Source organism: Cimex lectularius, unplaced genomic scaffold (assembly GCF_000648675.2).
Source record: "Cimex lectularius strain Harlan isolate CLEC.00 unplaced genomic scaffold, Clec_2.1 scaffold2, whole genome shotgun sequence".
NCBI classification, from domain to species: Eukaryota; Metazoa; Arthropoda; class Insecta; order Hemiptera; family Cimicidae; genus Cimex; species Cimex lectularius.
This window is the reverse complement of record NW_019394219.1, coordinates 4,025,921-4,047,286: the sequence shown is the minus strand read 5'-3', so window position 1 is coordinate 4,047,286 and position 21,366 is coordinate 4,025,921. Positions and strand designations below refer to the sequence as shown.

The window sequence follows — 21,366 nt, the reverse complement described above, 5'->3', positions numbered from 1 at the left end:
AATAAAACATAAAGTCTATTTTAAACATAACAACCTTTCTACAAAGGATAAAGAAGAATTTTATCATAGGCATCAATTTATTTTAGTCACATTTTATAATTCTACTCCTCCAACTACAAGTATCCCATATGTGCCAAGGTGCTGATTTGAATCACAGAATGCTCTCAAGTCAAGAGTCCCATCGTGCTCAGATAATTAATCACAGTTCATTTGATTTTCCATTGGTCTGTTCAAGATCAGTCAAAGGGGAGATTGGTGATTCTTCAAGCGATTTGACGTATGACAGCTGTTGGTAAGATATGATCGGTGTTTTTGCGACAGTCTTGAAATGTCGAGAGCAGAAATCGCCTATCCTCATACATGCTTCAATAAGTTGCTTTTCAGGTACGGTCAAAACGATCCTCATGTACCCCGAATAACCGAAGCACTAAAACGATAATTGAAAAGTAAGATTTTATTTAATAATTGGTAGAAAAATTATTAAATACCTCTCCAGGAAGGCAAAAAACTGATTCCTCGTTCACCATTTGTCTGACAAAATCTAAGCCGGTTTTGAATTTTGGGAATTTCGCCATATCAATTCCAACCTGTACGATAAAACTATTTCATTAGTACTATTTTATTCAATATATGAGTATATTATGTAGATTAATTAATTATTCTGTATTGAAGATTTTACTTTAACTAAATGGCGAATTTGTTTAGTTGATTTTTCACTTCTGATTCATTTTATGACAAATTAAAAGTATAAATAAAATTATACAAATACAGAACATTTTTCTTTCTACTCTAAAACACCCTTTAATCATAGTATGGACCAACATTCAATAGATGCAGAAAATTCCAACTATTACAATTTAACAAACATTGAAATGCTATTATAAAAAATCATAAAGAGTTTTTTGTAGTTGTTAGATCATCCATGATCATCCTTGCCTACCAAGGCAAAGAAATTCAGAGCATTTGGCCAAACACCAAGAAACTTCAACCAAAATTTTAAAAAATATTTTTTTTTATCTTGCAGACTATACTCGTACTTATAACATGATTGGTTAAGTTTTATCATTTAATCCAAGATTACTAGAGATTTATTATGAAAGGCAAGAAAGTAATTCAATCCTCGCATACCCACCATAATGTACATTGCTCCTTGTGGCATTACGGGTTTCAAGCCTTCGATTTCGGCCAGCATGAAATAAGCCAACTGAGCATTCCTCTGAAGAAAAAATTAATTAATTTTTTTTTCACTTTAAAATAACATATTGATGTTAGATATTACTTGTATAATAGCTATTGTGTCTTGAAAAAACGATTGTGGTGTTTCTTTTAAAATTTTTGGTATTGCCCCTTGAATAACCGTGCTACTTCCTATGATACGTTGACTTAATTTTTGAAGTCCTCCTCGAATCTAAACAAGTAAAAGTTTTCTCATATGAGAATTTTAGGTGAAACTTAACTTCCAAAACTTACCTCCCTACCAAGTACATTATTCCTGTCATGAATGATTATCCATCCCATTCTCCATCCAGGAATTAAAAATCTAAAAAAAAAAAAAAATGAATAAGTAAAATTGATTGGGATTTATTTTACTGTACAAACCTTTTGGTTAATCCACTGCAAGAGAGGATAGGAACATCATCCGATAAAGATGCAATAGGGATGAATTTTTCCCCTTTAAACACCTAAAATGAAAAATTAGCAATAAAAATCCATTTTTATAAAGTTCAAAGAAAATATTAACATACAAGGTGCTCGTATATTTCATCAGCAATGATCGGTAGGTAGTTTCTTGATGCCACTTGCACAATGTCCCAGAGATGTTTCTTGCTGAAGACCGAGCCACAAGGGTTCGAAGGGTTGTTGATTATTATTGCAACAGTGTTCGAATCGATCTGCGATTCCATATGGTACAGATCTGCCTCCCATCCTTTCTCAGGCTGCAAATTTAAATCGTTTCAACTAATCATCATGAGATTAAAATTATTACAGTGCCCTTACAATGAGATTGTATTCTTTAACATTGATTCCTAAACCCTCAGCCAAAGTCCTATATATGGAAAAACCGGGTCGGGGCACAAGGATGTTTTGCCCTGGGTTGGCTACAGCAGTTATACATAAATCCAAAGCACAAGAGCATCCACTACATAAAATTACATCCTGGAAAGTAAATAAAGTTAGTTCACGTTATAAAAAAATTTATTTTTCAGACTCACCTCAGCTTTTACGGTATATTTTTCGTTGGATGAGTATTCCGCAACAGCTTGTCTTGCTTCTTGGTAACCTTTAAAAACATAATTTTTAAATATTTTTCAAAAAATTATTTATTATATGAATTACCAGTTGATGCGGCATATCCATTATATTTAAATGTATCCAAACTCTCTTTCACTGCTTCAATGACTTCAATGGGCGGTTTTAAATTGCCAAATATAGTTGGATCTCCTGTAAAAATCATATTAATTAATATTGGGTTGTCCGGAAAATAATGCAGGATTTTAAGTTTTCATTAAAAAAAATCTATATAAAATATTCTGTTTACGTTTACAGGATTACTCATTTGTATGAATGTCAACACTTATTAATCCTCTTCCAAATGATATTGTTTGTTTACCTCTGTAGCATTCCGCTACTTGGAAATAATTCAGTCATCCTTATAATGTCAAAGCGAGAATTTCGTACGATTTTCTTTTACGAGTTTAAACTCGGCCGAAGCGGAGCCCAAACGGCTAGAAACATTAACCAAGTCTGGGGCGAGGGTTGTGTTAATGAGTGCACTGTGCAAAGGTGGTTTAAAAAATTTCGGGAGGGAGATTTCAGCCTTGAAGATGAAGAAGGTCGTGGAAGGCCTTCCTCTCTTAATGATGATGTTCTGCGATCAGTGGTGGAAGAAAACCCCAAAACAACTGTTCGAGAACTTGCAGAGCAACTCAAAGTCAGTAAAACGACCGTCGCTGACCACCTCAAGGCGATTGGAAAAGTGAAAAAACTCGAAAATTGGGTTCCACACTCATTAAACGATCGCACAAAAAAATCAGCGCTTTGATGTTTGTGCATCACTTCTTTGTCGAAACAAAAATGACCCATTTCTGGCCAGAATTGTTACATGTGACGAAAAGTGGATTCTCTACGATAACACTAGACGTTCTGGACAGTGGCTCGACAAAGGAGAAGCTCCAATACATTTTCCAAAGCCCCCAACTCATCAAAAAAAGGTAATGGTTACGGTATGGTGGGCTTCATTTGGTTTAATACACTACAGCTTCTTAAATCCTGGCGAAACCATCAATGCTGAATCATACTGTAACCAAATTAATACCATGCATCAGAAATTGGCAGTAATGAAGCCCTCTTTGGTCAATCGGAAAGGGCCCATTTTGTTGCATGACAACGCTCGACCACATGTGTCACGTGTAACGTCACAAAAATTATTGGAGCTTGGCTATGAAACTTTGCCTCACCCACCCTACTCTCCGGACCTCTCGCCTACTGACTACCATTTTTTTAGACACCTGGACCACTACTTACAACACATAATATTCAAAAATCAAACGGAACTGGAAAATGCATTTATTGACTTTATCAATTCTAAAAATTCTGAATTCTACTCAGACGGAATTAATAAGTTACCAACACGTTGGGAGAAATGTATTGAGAGTATGGGAAATTATTTTGATTAAAGAACATTGCTTTAAAGTAACTAGTTTCTTTTTTTTTGTTTAATACCAAAATCCTGCATTATTTTCCGGACAACCCAATAATAATAAGTTTTTTATAACTATTATTGTATATTACATTAATTGTAAAGAAACAATTTTTAAAAATATTTCGGTATGCTTAATTTGGTAATACACAATTTGTAATTCTTAACCTAAAATAAAAATAAAAAGATTTTTTCAAAATTAATGTTGTACATCTAATTCCTCATTAATTATGTTTACTAATTACTGTGCACAACAAAAAAAGGTGCAGATGTGGGAAATTTGTATTCTTTCAATTTGCAACTGTACAAAAAATGATAGTACAACTGAAGTCTTGTTTTCAAATTTAATTGTCGATGATGACCAAAAAATTAATTGACTTATCCTTCTGATCATAGTAAAGTTTATTACGTTTTTAAAACTATTGAAATAGATTAAATAGTACAATGTAGCCTAGTTAAAGAGGGGGAAAGGTGCAATTGAGAGAAATCGTTATATCACTATTGCAACTGTTCCAAGATGGTGGTACAACTGAGCATTGTTTTCAAAAAAATTAATTGATTTGATATTTCATTTTGATCATAGTAAAGTTGATTACGTTTTTAAAACTACTGTAATAGTTTAAATAGTACAATGCAGCCTAGTTAAAGAGGGAAAAAGGTGCAATTGAGAGAAAGTGTTATTTCTCTTTTGCAACTGTTCCAAGATGGTGGTAGAAATGAAGTCTGCTTTTAAATTGAGTGATGATGACAGTAATTCTAAAGACGTGATCTTGTCCTTCCGTCAAGTAGATTACATTTATAAAACTTTTGAAAAAGTTTAAATAATATTATGCAGTCTTGATAAAGAGGGAAATAGAAAAAAAATTGCAGTGTGAGAAATCGTTATTTCCATCTTGCAACTGTTTCAAAATGGTGGTAGAACTGAAGTGCGTTTTCAAATTCCTGTGTCAATGATGACCATAATTTAAGACTTTATATCCTTCTGATAATACTATAATTGATGAGATCAAGTTATTCAAAGTCAATGATGCGAAAAGGAATTTAAAGTACGTTCAGGCATTGACGTATTTTGGCAGCATTTATCTGTGTATGTTGCTATGAGGCCATTGGATGGAAAGAATTAAAAAAAAAATACTGAAAAAGTCGAGTTAAATCACTCAAAAATCATTTCAATGGATTCTTTTTTGCAGAGAAATTTTTAAATTCACACTCATATAATCTGCGCAGGGTGAAACTCGTAGTGGAAAAACCGGTATTGGTCTGGTCTTTGGCCGATCGCCAGCTATGCAAATATTTTGGCACGAGTTTCATCCGAGGTCGGCCCTTCGAAAAGTCGAGCCTTGATATTTTACCTTTTTCCTTTTGATGTTCGGGTGAAGAAGATTTTCCGGCCTTGATTAACCGGGGAAAATGCACTCCCAAATTTAATCGAACCTGACAACCCCATGAAAATCCACGTCGAAAACGAGACGAAGCAGGATGGACACGAGTCAACAAGTTATCTAACCGCGTTTGAATCCGTTCATTGGGGATCCTGCTTTCCTCTGTGTCATCATCATTGATTTTTCTACCGGTACGCGTAACAAAACGAGTTTCAGCCAATCTGGATCAATTTTCCAATAATATTCTTTTTTACACTTTAAGAAAAGTACTCAGTTTTATTAAATATTGTTTTCCAAGCAATTTCAGAGAGTAGAATTTTTTAAATTTAATTTTATATTTTGGCCTATTTCACACTTACAAATAAGTAAATTCATAACATGAACAAAACTGGAATAAAGAATAATAAAAGAAGGACCTCAAGACCTGAAAACCCATCTCAACGTTACCAATAAACAAAGGAAACTCCCAAATATAACAAAAATAATATTAAACCTGACAAATTCAGCCCAAATATATAAACAAATAAGTTGGCGTAATTACTGATAAAAATGGCAGTTCAGGGCGTCACCCCTATATTCGAAAACGCAGCTGAAGAGTTAAAAAATCTATAAAAGGCATTTCTTAGTTTATAAAAAACGTAAAACAAAACCAAAGATATATCCTAAGATGACCTTGCTGAAGACGTATCAAACAAACTGAAACAAGGCTAATATATAATATAAAAGTCAACATTTTCAATCGATGAAGTCATGAATGTTGTTTAGACCAATTGGAAAAGTAGAAAACATTTCGGAACCGTTCTGTAAGAACAATGACTTTTGAAGAGTACCCATTTTTTTCATTAGTATCTAATTGATCAGTTTGTCAGGCAAATAAAATAACTATTTCCCTTATTCTAGATATGCATTGACCTTTATTTTCATTTACTATTGTTTTTATAATTTCAGATTTTTCCGTTTTAACTGTACTTCAAAACAAAATCATGAATTATGTATAATATTATATGTATACAAAAATATATAAAACCGTATGTAAAAATATTTAAAATATATTTCTAAAAGTATTTTCCCGCTTTTCTTTTATTTTATTTAATCACCGTCGATATAACCGTTTGTTTATAAATTACATTTTTTATTTATGGTTTCCACCACTGCTGACAGGCTTTTTATGTCATTCCCTTTGTCCCATAAACTATCAGTTTTCTTTGTCAAAAGTCAACATTGGTAAACGTTTTTTAAATATACATAAATTGTTGTTTAATGTATGTATTTCATGCCAGTGACTGCGTTTCTGCCGAAGTACGTGTAGATCCAGAGCCTCCTCAATCACAAATTTTGCATCGCAAAACCCCTAGCGATTTTAATGTTGTATACGACTATATGAAGAGTCGAATGTAAGCCTTTTTGCCGTTTAAATCAAACTCTTTCTTAGAGGATCCGGCGTTTTTTTCCTTCCCTCCTTTCCAAGTTAAGTTTTATTGGAAGAACCGGTCCGGAGGACTGAACAGGCCCAATGGAATATTCCAGCACTGTCTATGTTAAATAGAACGATCTGGCACGGTGGGAGCACTAAACTGAAATTCACGCTGTAATTTATAATAAATACCATTTTGACTAATAAAGACGGAAAATAAAACAGATCAAGAAACAAAAAAAAAATTGGAACAGAAAATATTGGATGGATGAAGAACTAGACAGTATGTCTCAATTTTTCTATCCATTATTAATCATCATATTTTTTATGGTGTAAAAATGATAAAATACTAAAATGACCAACGTTAGATAAATAAACATAGACAGCAGATGTTCAACGTAACGGTGTAGTTAACACCACAACCACAAAAAAAGAAAAAGCAAATTATACAAGATATTTTCTTCTGACCTCTCATTTCAACAAACAAAACTGAATAAAAGGAAACTTCTCGTAAAAATATAAAAGTCGTAAATCACATATTAAATACCACTCATACATCATAAACTCAATTGTAATTATTATACAGAAATTAATGTTACAGAATATTATTAGAAAACTATAAAAAAATTTAAACTGGAATAAGCTTTTTTAAGGGTAGTGTATTTTTGTTTGGATTGGTATCGAATACATGTTTTTATTATTTTTTGATATTTTTGGACATAACTAAATTTTGAGATGTGTACAAATGCCAACGAATTTTAATAAAGAAAACGCTTAGACTCTTAGTAGCAAGTTAATTTAAAAAATCAATATTTACTTAATAATAAATATTCAGAAAATTGTGTTAATATTTCCTTAAGCAATGGTCAAACTTCTGAAAGAAAAAATTACCAGTCAAATTGTACCCTTTTGACGCAAAATTTAAACAAAAAATTGTTCCAGAAGATTTTTACAATACATGCTAACATCAAAGTTATGAGAACAAAACAAAAATAAATGTTTGAATTCTTTATATTTTAAACCAAAAGTTTTAGGACTCAAGTAAATGTTCATATTTTTAGCGTTGTGAATTATTAGTAATAATTTCTGAATCCCGATGTCGAGGATATATTCCTCGAAAATTTGACAAAGGAACTGGGTATTTTTATTTTTATTTGGCTTTATTCCTGATCTTTTAAAAGGCTGATGTCGATTATATCCATGCAATGAGGTTTCACATTTTAATAGAGCAAAAAATTATAATCGAATCCAAAATCGATAAAAATATCAATAGTAAGTTTAAAGTAAGAGCGTTTCACTCATGGTTAGAGTTCTACTGTCAACCGGAATAATTTAAAAAATCAAACAGAAATAAATAAACGTATTTATGTGATGTATTTGACCGTAGTTTCAATCGACAAATATATACAAAAATAAAGCACAAAGATTGTAAGCATCAATTTAAAAAAAAATATATTCACTTGGTACGACCATTCTTGGGTACTAAAAAAGATGTTGTTCATGAAGAATTTAATTAACAAAGTAATAGAATCAAAAATTTACAAATCAATTTACAAAGAAAATTTAAAAAATTCCCAAATATGCATGATGAAGGATTTACAAGATTCTGGTTGTGATTAGGCACAAGCAAACGTTGTATTGTCAATCAGTTATAGAAATTTTATTTTTACTCTAGTTGACTATCGTTGATTAGTTTTTAAAATATAAACTCATAAAATCATGTATAATGATCAGTTGTCAATCGACTATTAGCAGTTCCTCCGTCGTATTTCTATCTATCTAACCCAAAAGTGTCTGAGGAAAATTGACATTCAATTAATTCACGACTTATTTATTTAGTGCTCACAGTTCCTCATAAGATTTAAGTTTAAAGTTCCAAATTTATAAGATTGGAAGATTTTGGACTTGTTGTAAGCTCATCTTCAGTGCCAAAGGGACCACTTAAATCAGCATAACAGAAAAAAACTTAAGATTGGTTTGACAGACCAGCATAGCGAGAAAACAAAGACCAGGATGATTGGTAACGACCGGAAAGATTTGATGAAATTATTTGAGTTGAAAATTTTGTTGGAAAAAGACAGAAAAATATTTAGTATAATATGTGATTAGATTGTAATGAACATTTAATAAGATTAAGAAATTTTACAAGCTTTTTGTTTTTTGATAACTTAGGACGCGTGTCGGCTTCTTGCCATCTTCATTGAGGGACTGTGAGTCAAAAAGAACCAGAAAGAAACCAAAGATCGGTTTGATAGACCAACATAGGGAGGAAAGACGGCCCAGAATGATTGGTAAGTAAAAACCGTTATTATTTAACGACCCGAGAAATCTGAGAAAACTACACGAATTGAAAATTTTGTTAGGAAAACATTGAAATGCAATACAATTTACAAGTTTGGAGATTTTTGACCTGTTCAAAAAGTGTATTTATGATCACAACTGTCAAATCATCCAGCACATATACCACCCAAATTATAAACATTTGGAGAACAAAAATCACTGAGGATCCTAGTTTACAGAAGATAAATGATACATTTCTATACGATTTATCTAATTAATTAATTTTACTTTTATTAACGATCCTCCTGGCTCCACTCACCGATAGAAAGTGCGATCATAGGCTTGTCGGGATTCGGTTCCAGGTTTAGGTTTTCCACGATGTGCCTTATAGGGTTGTGGGTGTTCCTGGCGAAGTTGGAACTTTCTACTTCGTCCCAGCACCGTCTTACCATCTTGCTATCTATTTCATAAGTGAAGAAGGGGTTGCCGTCTCCCTGCTGGATATATTTGTTCGGTGAAGCCGCCTATTGGCCAGCAGCTTCGAAACAGCCTACTTCCAAGGGGCTCGTCATCTTATGTAACGCTATGTATCGAATCAAGGTCGAAACGATTGATTTTTTATTTTCTTTATAATGTAAATTGTTGTTTAAATATTTTCTCATTGGTGACGTCTTAGGTTTCTTTTACTTTTTGCCTTTTGGTAAACGTAAAAATGAGTAAGAAACACAAAGCATTTTGAACTTTAGATTTTTTTTCTACAATATTATTTTCATATAATTTTTTTTTTTATAATCAGGTTTTTAAACAATCAAAATCTATAAATGAATTTCCTAAACATACACATAAGCATAACAATTTCAATTTTTTTTTCTTTTGAACAGCAGTTCTGTCCAATTTGACTTTCAGGAAACAACAGTATTTAAAGAAAGGTCGAAAGTTTTGTTTTCGATTTTGAAAAGGTGGCGGAGAGAAGAGTCAATTTCGCAACAATACAAGAAATATCCTACACAGATAAAAGCGAGCTTGTAAAAAGCGCATCTTACTTCGTGGAATTTTATTTTTTACTTTATTAACAAACAAAAATCAAAATTCTATTAAGTAACAAAATTACATGTTGCATACAACTTAGAGACCAAATCACGTTATTAAAGCTTAATTAATCTCGTTAATCTATGAGAATCTCGCGTGATCTCTGAGTAAACAAAAATATCAACAAAAATTTAATGTAAATACAGATTATATGCTACATAAAAACGTAGATCATGTAATGCTAGAGAAAAGAACTCCAAATCATTTAAAAAAATCGAACCGAAAAAACATCAAATTTAATGGTTTATCATAATAAAACGTGACACGTCATCGCGTTAATGACTTAAAATGGAGAGGTTGAACAGCTTTTAACTTAGCAAAAATTTCATAATTTTTCCCATTGTATGCGTTGGTTTTGGTAAACGGATGCCAAAATGAAACCAGTATACAATATTTATTTAGAAATCGTGAGATGCGGTCTGGTGTGATGTAGGTTTCAGAAAAATATTTTCTTTATCGTGCCAACGTTTCGATCTTTATTGAGATCATCTTCAGGGCTCAAAGTGTTTGTCTTTTGTGTAATTGTGCCATTCTTGCGTGTCGTGTCGAGAGTATACAATGTTTGAGGAAGAGCCACAACAAAACATATTTTGTTATAATTATCAATAACTATCTTTAACATAGTATGTTAAGTTGTGTTATCTAAAACCCAATAATTAATTTGATCATTATTTTAAATGCGAATTGATTCTCAAGTAACTTTGATCATAGAGGAAGTTGATGCTAAATGGTGCTAGTTGCCCCAACAACAGGCACAAAAGAACATGATTTTTCAATCCTTTTTAAATTATTAACATTGTAATAGAATCACAAATCAAAACAATATAAAAATCTTCAAACGAAACTGCTCCATTCCATTATAAAAATTTTGTTAAAAAACATCATAATGTTCCAGTGAACGCGATTAGATAGCAGGTGACATTCGGAAAAGCTCGATATTCACAAGTTTCAAGGTACAAAGGCATTTTTGAACTGTTGACCCGGTTTAAACTAGCATCATGTGGCAACTCAAACTTCCTCCAAAAGTGCCAAAAGTTCCGACTTCACAGAACGCCCACCACACTATAATGTAGTACACATATAACCCAATCCTAACCTAACTCTAACCCTAACCTTAACTTACTTTTAACTTTAACCTAATTTCTATCTTAACCTAACCCTACCCATGTGCACTACCCGGCAACACAAAATCGATTTCGCGAAAATGTGTGTATCCAGCCCAAAACATTTTTTTTTAAACATAGTTCCTACTCACGGTAAGTTGTTTTCCAACGATCCTGATTTCGAGCTTTTAGCTCATCATCAGGTTGAAGGAGTTCTACAACCTAATGATGAGCTAAAAGCTCGAAATCTGGATCGTTGGAAAACAATTTACTGTGAGTAGGAACTGTCTTTTTTAAAAGGATTAAACACCGCACTAACTCCATCATTCATCATTTCTAAACATATTTTTTCTGACAAGAATCTAGTCTCGCAAATAAATACTCTCAATTTTAGACAACTTTGTTGCTTATGAGGCAGTATGAAGTTGCAATTAAAATTTTTCTGGTTTTACATGTTTAAAAACGCTCTTCTTGGAAATTGAACATCTCCATTTTTTCCACTAGGACTTTTGGCGTATAGTCAAAATATCACAGTGTCCAGGATTTTTGGAAATTTGAATTGCAAACCGTAAGCGTTGCATATATATTTCAAATATATAAGTCTGATATTATTAACTGCATAATTGTTATTAAAAAGATTTATTATTAAAACAAATTACATATTATATTTACTGATACAAAAGTTTTAAAATTAAAAGGGGGCGAGTATAAATGATTTGAAATAATATTTAAAAACTTGTAAACGGTTATAATTTCCAGTTATGTATATATAATATCAATAATGCCATTCAAATCTACTACTACTTTTTTATATTTGACCGATTTCAACCCACCTCGGGTGTTGGCAGTCTATGGTCAGACCTCAGTCCAGCCACTGTGGTTCAGGTGGGCAGTTCCTAGATCCAAACACATTCACACTTGCACTCATTACGTACATTCTTTCCCATTTACATACCATTCACTTAATAAGGGTGGTGGAGTACTCGATATTCCTCCATCACCCTGCACCTATTATATAGCCTTACGGTCGTACTCAATATTCCGCCATCGACCCTTCACACTACACATTCACACTAATAAATACATTCACTCGTAACAAACGTTAGGTCACAAAACGATCGTTAATATTGTACAACAAAAGAACCCTCTTTCCTACAAAAATCGGAACATTGTACCCAGATACTCGCTGCTCTGCTCAAGCACAATTCTTCACAATATTGGGTGGCTTTCATACTTGCTCTTTAAATGGATCCAAGGAATTCCACCTTTCAATGAGGATAAACACACCAAAATCTTTCCTTGCTTGCCGTACATACGTGAGCTTTGGCTCAAAAATCATTACGGTTTTACATTTAAAAATTATGTATTATGTCCCCGAACTTCATTTTTGTTTAAATATATATTAAGGTTGTATGTTGTGTTTTAATTGTATGTTAAAATAAAAAATTCGTATCTTTGGAATTTCTAAATTAATTTTAGTTACTTGATCTAAGGCTCGTTCAAGCTAATATATACAAGTTAATGCATTTTTTTTGATTATTTGTCTTTCTTACTTATGCCGTCATTATATCATCAGTCAGAAATTCTTTTGTAAAAGCTTAACATTGTTTTCACCCTAAATAACAAATCAAATTGGACTTATCGAATACGATTCAACATGACTTTTATTATCTCACATTCAAATTGATGCCCGAAATTATACTAAAAGTTACAGTTATGGTTTGTTTATATTGATTGGACTTTTATATTTTCAATTTTAATAAGAAAATACGCAATTTTTCAAGTTGTACGGTCACTTCCAGACGGCATTACTCAGCGATCTACTTAGCATAATGCTCAAAGATCATTCCAAGGTGACGATATAACACGTGTTACGTTTTAATTTGTTATTCTTATTTCTATGGTGAGATAATCTATAAAATGATTTAGAAATACAACACTATCACTTTTCCCCTGAATTTCCAGGTTTTCGTTTAGTTTTTTCTTTCTTTTATTTAACTGTGCTCTTGGTGAAAATGAACAATGGTGAGCAATATCATGCTGATCTATTTATTGTTACCCAAACATAATTTGAATAAAATAAAATGGAATGAGCAGTACTAGCAGTTACATTTTTTTGTAATTAAATTTTGTTAGTATTTTTACATGTTTTCTGTTGTTACCTCTTAAGCAAATAAAACAGTATTTAATAAAACGTGTGTTTTGCTTTTGGGTAATATCTAACCGTATTGACAAAGTACAAGTTAAGTTTTCTTTAAGTTTGATTGTTCCAAAATATACATTATTGACTTTTTTCTGTCATGTACACATCTTTTCTTAGCTGTTGAGCGACTGATGTACAACGTAAAATTATGCTAAATGCGCCTGATATACTTTGCCTTTTCTCAAATGTCAAAGCAAATGAATATAGTATTTCATTGAGAAATAATGACATTTTATATCTGGCACAGCAAGAATTTGAAAATTAAGTTATATTTTTATAAGAATAAGAAATTAATTGTTATTTTTCCGAAGAAACGATAATTTCTAAGCTTGGTACTATTTGAAAATGCTTATTCCTTTTGTTGTACAACTCGATGTCCATTTTTCTCGTCACAAAAGAAGAAGTCACTCGGCCGGTTTCGTTCTTTTTCTTCCTTTTATATCATTCTATCTCGGACATCAGTCGAACAAGAAAATCAAACCAAGATACGATAAAGCTACTATAAAATTATTACAATAATATTAGTCATTAAAAATACGAATTAAAACTATTTTATTCGAATAAAAGCATCACAAAAGTACTATATGAAAAGTAATAAGTAATAGATATTTCATCATCTTTTTATTTCATATTTATTATTTCAAGATTAGGTGTTTCAACGATAAAAAAATCATTTCAAGTTTAATACTTTTGTACCATTTTATTATTGAATTAATCAACCACATAAAAGTAATCCAGGTTGATTTTTTTGGTTGATCATCTTCCATCACAGCATACCGTTTTTTATTTTGTAATACATTAAATTACGTCCATATTACGCACATAAAATAATACAAAGAAGTGATAAAGAATTTTGTCTCGCTTCACAAAATAATATACAAAGGAAATGCACAAATAAGCAAAGCAACATAGCAAACAAACATATACAAATCACGTAAACAATCTGATATTCACAGTTCAAACGTAGTATTTCTTGGGGAAGAGATTGGCTACTATAAAAAAAGAAGAAGCTTTTATTTTATAAAAATAATAATTATACCATGTTAGAAAAAAGAAGAAAAGTTTTAAAGTGCAACAGTTGTAGGAATTTTCAAAAATTTCCTTTGATGTACCTCCAATAATAATTTAAATTGACCAACCTCCTTGGATTTTTCCTGGAGTAATGATAAACCATGGTTTCATAGCGAATTGGTTTATTTTTCACGAAAGCATATTAATACGAGATATAATTACTTTTAAAGCAAAAATGACCAGCAAAACGTTGGTTCACTTAAACTGAAAACGATTGAATCTTAAGGAAATTGGACCCTTTACATGTATGCATTACATTTTTTTAAATATCTAAATATGAACCAGCATATCATATATACACCATGTTCAGAATCATAAACTACGATGTATCAAGCCATAAATCTCAAGAAAGAATTTCCGAACAAACGCATGAAGTAAAAGGCCATGTATTACGAAACAAATTTGTTTTTTTACTGGAGGACCAAATTACTGGCTGAAACTTGCCATAACAGACAACAAAGATGTGCATAACTTCATAAATAATACCTTGCTGTCAAATAGCTCCGAATAAGCCAAAATAATATTAAAAATTCAAAGAGCGAAATGGAACAGTTCTATTCCCGCTCTACAAAATTGGTCTATCAAAAAAATGTAAAAACAAGTAATATGGTTGATGAAATAGCAATCACGATCTTTGGAGAAAGCAATGATGAATCCACCCTTGAACACTCCAATCTTCCGATTCAGAAATATTCTCCGAAGTAGAGAATCGCTGGAAATAAAATCGGCACATGTGGAAAATGGTCGAACGAAATTCGCAGCGAAAAACAACATAAACATTCTGAAAAATTATTGCCAGAGAGTAAGGTTCTCGTTTAAAACAAGCTACTTCTTTTCCAACAAGTAGTTCCAACAAATAGTAATATTCGCCATGTAGATTTATCCAGCAGACCAACTAAGATTACCAATAGTGAAGAGTCGATGTATCCTGGATTGCTGGTACGTTACAACTGAAGGTCTTCACAGCAATCACAAGTAGTCTTCAACTATCCTCAAAGCAACCTTGGTTTAAAGGTCACAAGTCAACGCCAAGGCTGTGCGACCACCAACGGACGTCGACCCCTAACCAGCCGGCTCAACCAGTCAAGTGGCATCACTTATTGTTTAAGACCAACCACCGATGATGGAGAACGCGTATGACAGACGCTTATAGCTGCAGGTTCTTCATATCTCATACTTTACCTCAATTAGCATCTCATGCGAGCATGAATCTAAATGGATACTTAACAGTATTTAGCGATAGTGAAAGGCACTGGCTAGGTGTCCGCAGTAGTGTGGTTCATTCCCAAAAATCACACTCTTGCGAGACAAGACGGTTAGCAGGTTTTTTAAATTTTGTTTTCATTTTTCATTTTCATTTTGTATTTTTGTTTAAAATAATCATTGATAGTGTGATTCGCTATGCCACAGTAGAGCTCAAGGCCTATCAGCAGTACAGCAGTCTCCTTCCTTGCAAGTGCGTCCACTCACTCATTGCCTTCTACTCCCACACGTGGGACCCAGCAGAAAGTTTCCTTCCTAAGCATTCCTACCTAATCGTTTTGCTTAGTTTTGCAATTCAGTACCAGCTTGGAGCTAACGATGTTTGAACTTAGTGCTTTGATGGCTGTTTGGATATCTGTCATGATAGCTAAATTGTTTTTTTCGTGTGTTCTTCTTGCGTTCTAGATCCATCAGTCGATCGGAAGATGGTTCCTTCCTTGATGGATGGGTCTTTCCCTCTTGCTCTTTTTTTTTTTTTTTGGTTGTTACATTTGTTTGGAAATATTGCTTAACTCCTGTTATACTCAGATATCCTGTTCATGTCCCTTCGGGCTATGATTGTTTTTAGTTTTATTTTTTGTGTGTGTGTGTGTGTGTGTGTGTGAGAGAGAGAGAGAGAGAGAGAGAGAGAGAGAGAGAGAGAGAGAGTTAATAAATCTTCGGTGCCTATTTTTGGCTTATTTTGACTATTTTTTAGAGACTTTTTCTAAACCTTTTACTACGTTTTGAACTGGTAATATAGGAAATCGTTTGGTTGTTTGCTTTGCTTGTATGTGCTTTCAAAATGTTTTTCTTATGAATTGCTTTATATTGTTGCCAATGAATATTCTTTTGCGTGGCGTCCAATCTCTTCTCCAAGAAATACTACGTTTGAACTGTGAATATCAGATTGTTTACGTGATTTGTATATGTTTGTTTGCTATGTTGCTTTGCTTATTTGTGCATTTCCTTTGTATATTATTTTGTGAAGCGAGACAAAATTCTTTATCACTTCTTTGTATTATTTTATGTGCGTAATATGGACGTAATTTAATGTATTGCAAAATCAAATACGGTATGCTGTGATGGAAGATGATCAACCAAAAAAATCAACCTGGATTACTTTTATGTGGTTGATTAATTCAATAATAAAATGGTACAAAAGTATTAAACTTTAAATTATTTTTTTATTGTTGAAACACCTAATTTTGAAATAATAAATATGAAGTAAAAAGATGATGAAATATCTATTACTTATTACTTTTCATATAGTACTTTTGTGATGCTTTTATTCGAATAAAATAGTTTTAATTCGTATTTTTAATGACTAACATTATTGTAATAATTTTCTAGTAAAATTTTAATATCTGATATTTGTATCTCCTCTGAAAGATGATGAAATACTTGTTGGATTTTACATGAATTGTTTTTTTTTTATGATTGCTTCACTATGTGACGGTTTGGTCAAGTAGAAATTATTGTTTTAAAACTGTATAACATCGTTAGTCGGTTTTGTGTTTAGACATTCTACGGAACAAGTTTTAAGTGCGTCTCAAGACGCAAGCAACCGGAGGAACGCAGAAAGGAAAACAAACCCCACCTTGTAGAACCGTTTTGTCGGCGAAGGTGACCGAATTTGTCCCGTTTCCTTGTCAAATTGCCCATCGATATCAATGTACAGTTTTTATGACAAGAATTTTCATTTGTTGTACCCTTTTGTATGTAAATTCTTTTTTTTTGTTTGGAATTAGGGACGGAAATTTGAAGATCTTTTCTTCTCTGTTTACTTTTTATCCCTAAAAAAACTTGTCGGACAATTTTCTACATTCCTATATTGAATCGAATGGTTTTCAAACTACTAATATTATCTACGCTTAAAGGAAACCAAGTGGCCACCCTTGTTTGTTTTTTAAAGTAAATACTTGCAATCCTTCTAATTTTTTTTTTTTGTGGTTTACTAAATATTTTTCAAGAAAAATGTTATAGCTATTTAAAAAACTAAACTGATTAAAACAATTTTACCAAAAATGTTGCAATGGAAACAGTGAAATAAAATTCAATTCAGTAAGTAGTATTTCCTCCTCGCGTTGATCACCGCTTGCATTCGACGTGACATCAATTTTATGAGATTTTGAATGGAGTGCTGTGGAAGTTTATCATACTCCTCCAACAGCGCCATTCTTAATTCCTGGAAATTCTCTGGCATCACTGGGCGACTTTTTACCCCTTTGACAATTCGTCCCTATAATGCCACATTTACACATTCGCACGAGTGGCGAGACGAACCTCGAGGCGAGTGACGAGGCGAATGTGTAGATGGTCCCCTCGTCATTCGTCTCGTGCTTCGCCTCGCCACTCGCAACGCGCGTTCTTTGGGGACGAGTCATAGGCTCGTACAGACGAGGCGAACTCAGTGTTTACACAAATTCAGTGATAGATATAATTCAACTTGAAATCTTGGAATGAAGACTTCTGTAGCTATCACCAGTAGGTAAAATCAACCAGGCGGACTTTAGCTGGTATCGGCAGTCTCCATTTAGTTTTTCTTTAATTGATTCTGCAAGGTTTGCAAATTCTCCACAGTCCTCATAGAGCATTTCTATAAACATGTTTTCCATACTTGGTTCTGTTGACATGCTACGATCCACCATCGTCTTCGGCGACGTCTTTCGCTTTGGTGAACTGAACAATCGGCAAGTGTGTGAACGGCCACTCGTGCTGTGGGGAAGGAACGTGCGAATACCTCTCGCGAAGGTAACGAGAGACGAGGCGAGCTACGAGCGCGAATGTGTAAATGCGGCATTAGATAGGTTTCAGTAGGGGCAACATGGTCTCTGGTCACTACAAGCATTGAACTGAAGCTCGTTCCAAGTGGTCACCACAAGCTGTGTGAAGCCTCGCATTGTCATGCATAAAAATAAAACCGTCACCAATTAGTGGCATATAAGGAACAACTTCTTTTGATAACACAACTTCAATGTATCACCTCGATGAAGATCAAATTTGTGCGACCTTCCATAGAAACGCCTGCCCAAAGCATAACACAACCACTTCCAATCCGTGAAAATGATTCGGGGATATATCCCTCTCCTGTTCTTCTCCAAGCCTCTCTCGTCTATCAGAAGACCTCAAACAAACCCTCATCTGAAAACAAGATTTCTAATCTTGCTCAGACTGATGTGCTTTCTTTCGAAAACCAAGCTGTTCTGTGCCTTGTCAGAAGTTCTGGTCGAATGGCAGCCCTTCTCGCACGTAATCCAGCTTCTTAAAGTCTTTGCCTTACAGTGCGTAAACTGACATTGAAGAATGTCGATTATCGATTATATGCACTCTCAACACGACACGCAAGGATGGCACAATTACACAGAAGACAAACACTTTGAGTGAGTAGAAATACTTTGTTTGAATATAAAATATATTTTGCATTGTAGAAATTCACTTATCCACATCCAATGTATTTGTTAAATGTAAACATTGTTTGTAAATCCCAGGCCCTGGAGATGATCTCAATAAAAGATCGAAACGTTGGCACGATAAAGAAAATGTTTTTCTGAAACCTCCATCACACCCGACCGCATCTCACGATTTCTGAATTACTATCGATTAACGGTCACTAATCTCTACACATTATTACACTATATTGTTTTGTAGTGCATGTCGTTTCGGTCTAAACAGAGGTTGTGTATTATTGGGCAATCAGGGTGGATTTATGGTTTATGTTAGATTTTGAAGTATGTATAAATAGCGAATAATTTAAAAAAATTTATTCTTTTATGTCGATACATATCATCGTTTGAAAATATGAAGTAATTATAAGTAATGGATAGACTGGTGTCATTTGTACAATCAATAAACCGTAATACCGTAGTTATCTCGTAAACTTCCCTTTTTATCTAATGAGGAAAGTTTACTCTTTGCATTATATTTTTAACATAATTAGTTTTTTTATTTTTTTTTATAAATATTATAAAGGCATACAACCACGATGAGTCAAAACTGCCTTGACGATGAATTAATCGTAGGGAGAAGAGGACAGAGAGCGATAGGCCAGGAGGGCAGGGACATCAAGAGCGGGCGCACCCCCACAGCGAACCGGACACCACAAGACCAGGCAAGAACCAGACACCCAGACCAGCTCCTCTCCACACAAGACCTTAGTGGTCAAGAGACAGTGGCAGACTTCTTAGAGGGCTGCGCATGGTGTGCCAGCATCCGCAGCCCTCCCAAGTTCTGGGGTTCAAACTCAACCCAGAGGCCAGCCCACGCTAAAACTATCATCTATCTGAGATATGACACGATGGCGACCTGATCCATGAATTGAGTAACCACTAATATCTTCGTTGCGACGGTAGACACTTCGGGCTGTTGTTCTTGGAATGTTAACCCCCTGACTACATACGTTTCGAACGTTTCTAGCCGAATCTGTATGACTTAAAACCCTCATTCAAACAAATTTGAAACTTAAAAAAGGGTACGGAACGTTAGAAAGAAGTTTTACAGAAAAGTCAACAAAGAAGAGATTGACTATTCAAAAATTTATTTACAAAATCTAACAGCAAACGCAATATTTTATCTGTGTTTTATTTACCTCTGATCCTTTAAAACAGACTAAATACTGTTGTAAGATAATCAATAGAGGATTGTCTAATAAATAATTAAAAATATTAAAGGCTGCCACTTTTTTTTCCACTCAGTGTATTCATCGCCCATCGCTCAGTCCGCCTCTTCTCGCCTCCCTCTGTGTCTTCATCTTTTATATCTTCATCATTCATTCATCTTAATGGAATGGTTACAAAATGGTGGAAAATCCTTTAGCCAATCCAAGATTAATTAAAGTTAAATTGTATCTTTTAATATAATTAAAAACACAATCGTTTTAATTATATTTAAAACATCCGACACATTCATCTCTGGATAAATATCTGAACATCGAGACGATTAAGAACCTTCAAATTACTTAAATGAATTAATTTCATTTACGTATAAAACATCTCTTGCTGTTATTGAAATAAGGTCAATTGAGGAAAATGAAGGCTGCCCAGTCTGGCGAATTATAACATTTTAGACAGGACTTTTTCCAAAAAAGCAACTCATTTGCATCATCACACTTGACAATGATTTCATGAGCATTGATTATGATTCCTTGCTTTTAGGGCCTTGATGTATCAATTATATATTTGGGGATAGGGATAGGGTTAAATGAGTCGGCCTCGAGGCCTTTCGCAGCTGAATAGATCCATTGTGCTCCTCAATTTTTTTGGAGTTGAACTGTGGGGTACTGCCAAATCTTCCAATATCCAGCGCATCCAGTCCTTCCAATCGAAAGTCCTTAGACAAATTGTCAAAGCACATTATTATGTCACTAACCTCACTGACCAAAGACCTGAACATGTCACCTTTTGTCAACGAACTGATCCAATCCAGATTCCAAACCTTCCACACCAACCTTTCGCACCATCCGAACCATACTGCTCGAGCCTTCTCCACTCATTCCCATCCTGACAACCCACCACGTCGCCTCATCCGACGATGACCTCGGGACCTCATTGACGCCTAATCATACACACTGAGTGCAAGCAATGGCTGGCTCCTCAAAGCATGTGTTTTACCGGTGCAGTGCTGGCATTAGTGCTATGTGCTGTGTAATATATTAATCATGTGACATATTTGTATAGTATACTTTCATGTATAGGTAACAAATAAATTTAAAAAAATTAATAACGCACATCAGCATATTGTTCCTACTAGATGGTTTCAAATGTCTTATAATTTATTCTCATAACTATATTTTATATACAATATTCTTATAATTATATTTTATGTTTATATTAATATTCTTATAATTTATAGTGTATAAATAAATGTCATTTAAAGATTTCTAC

General features: G+C 33.5%; 1 protein-coding gene across 1 annotated transcript; it reads right to left on the bottom strand.

Moving 5' to 3' along the window:
- Positions 1-58: 58 nt before the first annotated feature.
- LOC106666804 (tyrosine aminotransferase) lies at positions 59-9,257 on the bottom strand. The gene is made up of 11 exons (XM_014394265.2): positions 9,096-9,257; positions 2,338-2,442; positions 2,214-2,281; positions 1,999-2,157; positions 1,746-1,937; positions 1,600-1,682; positions 1,471-1,540; positions 1,280-1,408; positions 1,133-1,216; positions 489-587; positions 59-427 (listed from the first exon to the last, which is right to left on the bottom strand). Exons 1-11 carry the CDS (start codon positions 9,226-9,228, stop codon positions 200-202), a joined length of 1,350 nt encoding a protein of 449 aa, XP_014249751.1. The 5' UTR covers positions 9,229-9,257; the 3' UTR covers positions 59-199.
- Between the last annotated feature and the right edge of the window lie 12,109 nt (positions 9,258-21,366).